The sequence below is a fragment of the Topomyia yanbarensis genome, chromosome 3 (genome assembly GCF_030247195.1).
Source record: "Topomyia yanbarensis strain Yona2022 chromosome 3, ASM3024719v1, whole genome shotgun sequence".
NCBI classification, from domain to species: domain Eukaryota; kingdom Metazoa; phylum Arthropoda; class Insecta; order Diptera; family Culicidae; genus Topomyia; species Topomyia yanbarensis.
In genome coordinates this window covers 290,476,997-290,486,105 of record NC_080672.1, presented here as the reverse complement: position 1 = coordinate 290,486,105, position 9,109 = coordinate 290,476,997, and the positions used below count along the sequence as shown (strand labels likewise).

General features: G+C 38.3%; 1 protein-coding gene across 1 annotated transcript; it reads right to left on the bottom strand.

Moving 5' to 3' along the window:
• Positions 1-392: 392 nt before the first annotated feature.
• On the bottom strand, positions 393-8,948 carry LOC131687978 (uncharacterized). The gene is made up of 9 exons (XM_058972085.1): positions 8,897-8,948; positions 5,870-6,045; positions 5,653-5,807; positions 4,083-4,182; positions 3,888-4,023; positions 1,174-1,388; positions 972-1,086; positions 776-900; positions 393-719 (listed from the first exon to the last, which is right to left on the bottom strand). Exons 1-9 carry the CDS (start codon positions 8,946-8,948, stop codon positions 393-395), a joined length of 1,401 nt encoding a protein of 466 aa, XP_058828068.1.
• Between the last annotated feature and the right edge of the window lie 161 nt (positions 8,949-9,109).

The following is a 9,109-nucleotide window of genomic DNA, read 5'->3' as shown; positions in this document are numbered from 1 at the left end:
TCCGGCTCCAGTGACACAACCGATTCTAGTTAGAATAGGTTGTGTCACTGGAGCCGGAATACTGACTGGAGCCAGCCGGAATTCCGGCTCATTTCTGACTGAACTTTACTAAGAAACATCCGGATTATGACTTGCAATTCTGAATGGTTTCTGTAAGAAGAAATGCAACAACCGATTCCTATTTAAATTGGTTCATGATCGATTGTTGCATTTGAACTGGAACTAAACCGGTTTACATCCAGTGAAGAAATTGGCCGTCAAAATTTTGTTTTGGATACAACACAATGCAGTCTTTCTTTTCTTATGGAATATTTTTACAATAATAATTAAAGAAACTTCTGTTTATTAAATTTTATGGTTTTTAGTAAGTATTGTATAAAAAAGTTGTCCTTTTATTTGTTGTCAATACGTGCGCGGGAAACTTCAATAAAAGTTTGGACGAGTCTATTCACAGTTGTCCTCTGACTGTGCGGAATTGTATTATATATGGCACATGCCAGAAAGTCCCAAAACATTCTAAAATTAGGTGGCACCTCCACTCCGAGAACTGCGTAGCATTTGAATAAAATTTCCACTGCATGAATAGAATTGTTAGTCTCGAATATAACTTTTTTCTCACAAATGACGGCATAATTTCCTCTTTTCATCGGGCTTGCTACGCACACCATGTGTAGTTTGGAATCAGTTGCGGGGGATGCCACGTATGTATCTAAGCACTCCTAATGATGATATAAAATCATTACATCTAACCTTATGTATATTATATTGCATTTACCCCAATCCAACGAATTAAAATTGAAGCCGAATGTTCTTCGCCTACAGTTGGACAGCCTACCAGCGTTCTTTTTTGTCCGCGAATTGGCATATGAGAAATTATTCTCAAGCATCCTCGAATGTGATCTGTGAATAGTTTGACAAATTTAAAATTTTATGACAGACCTTTGGGCTAAATTAAAAAAAATATATCTCACCATCTTCTACTCTAGAGAATCTGGACGGTGAATAAGATAGACACTGAGAGAAGACATCCTCGATTTTGAGACCTTCTGTTCTGTTAGGATACAATCTCTCAAACATTTGACGAATCTAGAAAAAGTGATATGATATAAATATTCATATGTTCCGTGAATACCATAAAGTGAAATAGTAAATAATAAAAAATAAACATGTTACCACCAATCCTTCATATGAACACAGGTGTGGAAACATATCCAAGATATCATTAACGGGTTTCTTTTCTTTTAATAACAGTTTGAGGACTGGAAAGCATCGGTCCATTTCATCACAAATATGTTCTGCTACTGATGCCGATGCAAGCATTACTCGGAGCAATTGAGCCCGCTCTACAAGTTCAGTTGAAACGGACTCTTCTATGTAGTAGATAAGACCTGCATAGAAAAAAATATATAAATTGAGCATACAAAAATATATTTTCATTTAATATGGCTGGCAAAAAAAAGAAAATAGTCATCTCTATTATTTGTAAACGACACGATTCGAGCATAAAGTACGAAGATGCCACCAGAATAGAACTTCAAGACGTTGTCCCGTTGTAATGTATGTGCTTTGTAAAGCGTAATTTCGAAGCTTTGGAAACGAGAGGGAGAAACTGAGCGATAAAACGACAGAGCGATAGGTGTGCGACGGTGTGGGTTGCAGTTGAACATATTTACCTAAGCGAGCTGTCCCGTGAGTAAGAGTGTGTGGCTGACGGTTTGAAATCTTATGGGAAACGAGAGGGAGAAACCGAGAGAAAAATAAAGATTGATGGATGCGAGACTGGTGGAGTGGTGGCGTGCTTTATATTGTCAACTGAGCGAAAGCTTTGTCGACGTATATGTTTTTAGTTGTGAGAGTTGGAAATGAGAGAAGGGAATAGTAAATCCTACGGTTTTGTGAGCAAGTGTGAGTGTATTGAATGTGGCAAAGAAAGTAGGCACGCGATTATTAGGCAGTTTTTCGAGCACAGCTGGTGGGTCAAGACGTTTTGGCCGGCGGTTGCAGAGAAATGATTCGCAAGGAATGCGACAATGGCGCAGTGGCTCCCCGTGACCGCGGTGCATTGCTTTACGGAGATTTTGCAGCGGCCATGTTGGTCTTTATAGAGGAATGCGTAGAGGGTTGCAGATGACAGTGATTGCTTGTGTGGTACTGCTGGAGACTGCGCTCACATTTCGTGTGGTGCTTAAAAGGATCAGCTGGCATATGGTAGGGAGATAGTGCTGTTTGTTGTGTTGTTTTTTTGGCTTTCGTGTCAAGTTGTGATAAAAAAAAAAACTTTAAATGTTTTAGTGTTTCTAAATTGATTCGCGCGGGAGGTCGTGAATTTTATTGAAAATTGTAGATTCGTGCGAGAGGACGCGAATCGGTTCGTATTTGTTTGGATTCGTGCGAGAGGACGCGAATCGGGTTGTATTTGTTTGGATTCGTGCGAGAGGACGCGAATCAGGTTTTTGACTCGTGCGAGAGGACGCGAGTCGGGTAGTATTTGTTGAGATTCGTGCGAGAGGACACGAATCTGGTTCTGTTTTGACTTGTGCGAGAGGACGCGAGTCGGGCGGTATTTGTTGAGATTCGTGCGAGAGGACGCGAATCAGGTTTTTGACTCGTGCGAGAGGACGCGAGTCGGGTAGTATTTGTTGAGATTCGTGCGAGAGGACACGAATTAAGTTTGTTTTGACTTGTGCGAGAGGACGCGAGTCGGGCGGTTTTTGTTGAGATTCGTGCGAGAGGACGCGAATCGGGTTGTATTTGTTTGGATTCGTGCGAGAGGACGCGAATCAGGTTTTTGACTCGTGCGAGAGGACGCGAGTCAAGTGGTATTTGTTGAGATTCGTGCGAGAGGACGCGAATCAGGCTTGTTTTGACTTGTGCGAGAGGACGCGAGTCGGGTAGTATTTGTTGAGATTCGTGCGAGAGGACACGAATTAAGTTTGTTTTGACTTGTGCGAGAGGACGCGAGCCGGGCGGTTTTTGTTGAGATTCGTGCGAGAGGACGCGAATCGGGTTGTATTTGTTTGGATTCGTGCGAGAGGACGCGAATCAGGTTTTTGACTCGTGCGAGAGGACGCGAGTCGAGTGGTATTTGTTGAGATTCGTGCGAGAAGACGCGAATCAGGCTTGTTTTGACTTGTGCGAGAGGACGCGAGGCGGGCGATATTTATTGAGATTCGTGCGAGAGAACGCGAATCTGGTGTGTGTATATATCAATAGAGTGGAGGTACGAAAGGATGTAGTAGATAAGACCTGCATAGAAAAAAATATATAAATTGAGCATACAAAAATATATTTTCATTTAATATGGCTGGCAAAAAAAAGAAAATAGTCATCTCTATTATTTGTAAACGACACGATTCGAGCATAAAGTACGAAGATGCCACCAGAATAGAACTTCAAGACGTTGTCCCGTTGTAATGTATGTGCTTTGTAAAGCGTAATTTCGAAGCTTTGGAAACGAGAGGGAGAAACTGAGCGATAAAACGACAGAGCGATAGGTGTGCGACGGTGTGGGTTGCAGTTGAACATATTTACCTAAGCGAGCTGTCCCGTGAGTAAGAGTGTGTGGCTGACGGTTTGAAATCTTATGGGAAACGAGAGGGAGAAACCGAGAGAAAAATAAAGATTGATGGATGCGAGACTGGTGGAGTGGTGGCGTGCTTTATATTGTCAACTGAGCGAAAGCTTTGTCGACGTATATGTTTTTAGTTGTGAGAGTTGGAAATGAGAGAAGGGAATAGTAAATCCTACGGTTTTGTGAGCAAGTGTGAGTGTATTGAATGTGGCAAAGAAAGTAGGCACGCGATTATTAGGCAGTTTTTCGAGCACAGTTGGTGGGTCAAGACGTTTTGGCCGGCGGTTGCAGAGAAATGATTCGCAAGGAATGCGACATTCTACAGGCATAGTTCCTCGATTATATTTATGTTTTCCTGCAGGTAGCTGTTTGATGACATTCCGGATGCGATGAAATATCATGCCAGTATGAGCACCCTTTTCCTTGCCTCCGTTGCGCCAAAAGAAAAATGACTAGCATGAAAATAATTATAATTATATTAGAGAAATTAAATAAGCATAGAATAACAAACCTCATCAGGACCAGTTGGTGTGACTCGCGTATTACTAAGTTGTGGAAATAATTTTACGATTTGAACAGCTGCCGCATGCTGTTGATCAACAGAAGGATACCTGCGCATTTAGAGATCATTGGTTCGTTACTCCGAAAAAGACCAAAAAGATTCCGTGAAAGATTAAGTTCTAAATTTCTTAAAAAAAATCTAAATGGTAAAAGTATGAACGGTATTTGATTCGTAATTCTTTGCATGCTGGGACACATCTATTATTTTCTGAAGAAAATCGGTCAGTTTATTACTGTTTTAAAAGTCTGTAAATGTCTGGACCAGGCATACGCAGAACTTTTTTTTAATCACCGATATCATACTTTTTGATCTGCCTCTCGTTTCTTCTGCTGCAAATTTTGTGCATTGGACGTATTCGGTCTATCCACTCATTGAATATTTACTAGAAGTATATGCTAGAAAATGCATGAAAATTCTCGACAAACATATGATTACGGCCTAAAAGCCAACTGTCAAAATCCACTTTGAATGGAAATTCCGGACAAACCGTTACACGCCAATCACAGATGTTGGTAGTAAACGAAAGAGAAAAGTTTTCTCTTTCATAAACTGTTGTGAGCTGTGTTCGACTAGTAACGGTTTGTCTGGAATTTCCATTCAAAGTGGATTTTGACGGTTGGCTTTTAGGCCGTAATCATATGTTCGTCGAGAATTACAGCAAAAGAGACGGGAATGAAAGTATGCTAATTCTGCATATTTTTGTTTCTCAGTGCAGCAAATCTGTCCACAGTCTGTAAATCTGGCATCGCTGTTGCTCGATTCAACGACATTGCGGCTTAGTTAGACCCTTTGGTCGATTTACGATTGAACTGTATATGTAAACAAATAAACACGCTCGCTATAAACAGAAATTGTATACCTTTAAATTCTGTTGGTTTAAATGTTTAAGTTATTATAATTCGTCGTCGTCGGTCGTCTTTATAATTTTGTGCCGGAACATGACGAATTACGCTTTCTAAGTACCACCGTCAAAGACGCATGTACGTTCTTATGCCGAAGTTTATAAATCGAACCAGATTGAAGATGTGTAAAGAATGGTCAATATTGAAATCAGGATGCGAAGAACTGATAACTATGTGGTTTCCTCTAGCAGTTTGTACTGTGTTTCATACATTTCTTTATATTTATAATCAGAAGTGAAGTTGTTTGGCCGTGCTTCATTACGATGTTTTTTGAAATAGAAGCTTCACAACGAAAGGCATTGCTTTTCTCTGCTCATAGACAGTGTTAGATCACCTGCATATTTGCTCGAAGGACTACTAAGGGCCGATTTCTTCATTCTCGCCTAACGTCTTAACCAGGTTTAAACGTACTGGTGAACCCGGTTTAAAATTTAAGCGAGGATAAAGAAACTGGCCGTAAGCCCTATAAATATGTATAGGCATTGCGCATTTCGCCGCAAGGTTGCTCTAGCGGAGAGACTCGTGCGGTTCAATGTAAACAATTCATTCTATCACACTTTAAGGAGTGTTCATAGTTTGATGCACTAGTAGAGTAACAAATAAAACTTTCTACTTGCCTTTGACCGTCCATTATTTGAGTCTCCATTTGCTTGCATGCGACTCGTGTAAGATGATTTAAACCGTCCTTATCTGGTACGATCCCTTGATCCAAAATTGGATACAAAATTTTCATTCGGAATTTTGCGTCATCTTCGAATGTCGAACGGTTAATCTGAAAACGTTAAATATGTATAGTACGACAAGCGCTTACAGTAATTATAGTAGAAAGTTTACCAAATTTTGAACATTAGTGGAAGTCTCATCAATTTTATCTTTGGTCGGATTAGCTTCAGAACTATAGTTTTTTATTATGTTAAGAATTGTTAGACAGGATCCTTTTTCGATTATCCCCATTTCAACTAGGTCGGCATCGTTGAGCAGAACTAGGTTCTGAGCGTTTATTTTTTGGGCTGAAAAGAGCGAATAAGTATATATAAAGGTTTAAAGTGACATCTCAAGTTGTTTGCACTACCTTCTTGATTGTTGTTTATTTTATTATAAATTTATTTCCAAGTTTATTTCCCTACTAACTATCTACATATTTCAAACTTATATAGTAGTTTTCTTCTGAATCTCCGTATATACTCCATAAGTTGTATGTTTTTTTCGTTTGCAAGTTCTTGTGTGATATGCGAATAACTTGACTGTCAGTTTTGAGTTTGTAACTGTTGTATTGTAAACAATATTCGCATTCGAGATGCTGTATTAGGCAAACAATTTGATTATCCGATTGCAATATATCTATTATCAAACCATAGGACATTTCGTTGCATACTTGGTATTTCGCTATCAGTCCCGGCCGAAAGCTTGTGTTATTTATTTTCATATGGTTTATATATTTGATTGAATCTGGTAGATCCCGGATCAGGAGTAAATTACTTAGAGATTTTTTGTGTATGTGCTTTGACGAAACGATATCTACCGTACCAATTTCGTATGAATGGTCAAGAATAGTGGTTATCTGTGCTAGATTCAGGCGCTTAGCAAAGCTGTTTGTTAAATTGATGAAATTGTTGCATGTCTTCGCTTGGGATTTCGACTCCTTGAATTTCGCTTCGAAGCGTAAGCAACTATGATTAACAACTGGCCCATCCTGACGAATTATGTAGGGATAATGAGAGATGTGATGGAATTTATTGGTAGGGTTGATGGCAGGGAAGCAGGATTTGAACAACTTGTAAAAACATTCGATTTCGTTTTCCAGATCGTTAATCTGATTCAATGTTAGCTTATTGGAGAAACTATAATAAGTTATTTTCATGAGAGCTCTAAGCAATGATGATAAATTTGAATTAAATCCGAGAATCTGGTTGAACATAAAAGGGAATGCTCGAAGGAGAAGCCAACATTGCGAAGCTGACTGAGGAATAGCATGTCCACGTGCTTTTAACTTCTCGCAAGTAAAATTAGCGGTAGGTTTATCAGCCGATTCAGTTATACCGTATTCGTAATGCTGTATAATTTGGTTGACTTGACTAATCGTTATCACTTTATGGATATTTACAGCTTCGTTCAAAACACATTTGATTACGACCATGACGACGCCTTCCAAAAGATCATGCATTGGATCAAACGTGTTATTTTCCGCTATGTTGAAATATTTAACTTCATTCAGTGCTGATTTTCGAATGATTCCGCATTGTGAAGGTGGTTTAGTTCCGCTTTGAAGTGCATTTAAATCACATTGTATGCTTTCTTCAGTGCGATGAGGGAAGGTATCACCAATGTTTCCACAATGAAGTGCAGTACGCGTCGCATAGCACATTCTACAGAATAGACTTGATTGGGGCCCCATTAACTCGAAAATTTCATGAATTGCCAGCGTGTCCCCCAAAACATGCACTAGAACTGCCCTCATCGTAAACTTTTCACTCCCATATTGTACTACAACACCATCATCTGATTCAAGCTCACGCAAATCTTGAATCAGCGGTTTCATAACGTTATTGTAGCCATATTTTTTTACATCTCTTGAGCGAACTGTAAGCGTTAGATATATCCTGTTGGAGGATGAATTAATTGCGGGGTGGAGATTCTCAATTTTAACACTGAAATTGGTAAGTTTTTTTTTTGATTTGCGTGATCCCAAAGGGTTCAGATATTCGACATCGTCCAGATGAAGCGAGAGTCGTAATGCATCGGGAAACCGTGTCAGGAATGGGTGTGTTTTGAAACGTTGACCATCTTTGAAACCGCACAAGATATCGTCATTCACTGCTTCTTCTGCTATCATCTTGCGAGCTCCGGGATTCTTCATAACCAGTGCTAAAATGCTGGTTAGTGGAATATAGTGAGCAACGTCTTTCACTATTTGTACACTTTTTCTTTTGCCTAGTTTGGTAATCGCGGGGACAGTTTTAGTGATTCTAGTTCTTCCCAAGACTTCTTCCCTAGGGTTTGGCACAGCACAACCCGCAACTCCAGACAAATATGCTAGTTTGTCTTTTGGAGAAGCTACGTCTGCAAAAATTCCATCCAAAGATGCGTCGTTTATAAATTTCAAAGCGTCGGTATCGTTTAATGGGATCGACTTCGATTCCAAAAATTCTCTGAATAGATTCAACATGTAACACTCGTAATCTTCTATAAGATTCGAGGTAACCTGTAAGAACTTTTTGATTTTTGTCTCGGGAAGAGATACATCTTTTCGCAAATCTGTGGCGAATTTACTAATTTTCTTAGTAATTTCATCCAACGACGGCGCCGTTTTAAAGAATATAGTATTCGTTATTCTCAACAGATAATCATCATCTACGAGCATATTTTCCGGATGATTATTTTGAATTTGTTCAACAGCGTCATGGTCGTATGAAATATTTGTAGAATTTTCTGGTACAGTGAACCACATTCTGAACAAAGGAAAGGTTGAGCGGCTGCTTTGCTGGTGTTCAAATTGTGTACCAACCGGAAGTGTTCCTTTAATTCATCCAATTCATCTTCCCACAATTTGGCACATGGCATGAGAAACCTGAAACCTTACACTTTTTTTCCAGTATATATATATATATATATATATATATATATATATATATATATATATATATATATATATATATATATATATATATATATATATATATATATATATATATATATATATATATATATATATATATATATATATATATATATATATATATATATATATATATATATATATATATATATATATATATATATATATATATATATATATATATATATATATATATATATATATATATATATATATATATATATATAATATAATGTGAATATTACCTCGCAACTTCATTGCAGTTTCAGCATCCACCTCTTCCGAAATCTTCTGCATGCTGGTTGTTCAAATCCACTCTTTCAATTAAAATGTATTTTACACACTACAACTCTAGCTTCAACTATTATAAATATTTGAACAAATTTTTATTTGTGAAAAAGTGATGAGCGATAACTAAACGAGCGTGTACCTATAGTATACTAATGGAAAATGGCGGA

Coding starts and splice junctions, on each gene's coding strand:
- LOC131687978 (XM_058972085.1), bottom strand. CDS start 8,948: ATGCAGAAGATTTCGGAAGAGGTGGATGCTGAAACTGCAATGAAGTTG. Junction 4,024..4,082: donor CACCAACTGGTCCTGATGAG/GTTTGTTATTCT, acceptor TTTTCATGCTAG/TCATTTTTCTTTTGGCGCAA. Junction 901..971: donor ATTCTCTAGAGTAGAAGATG/GTGAGATATATT, acceptor AACTATTCACAG/ATCACATTCGAGGATGCTTG.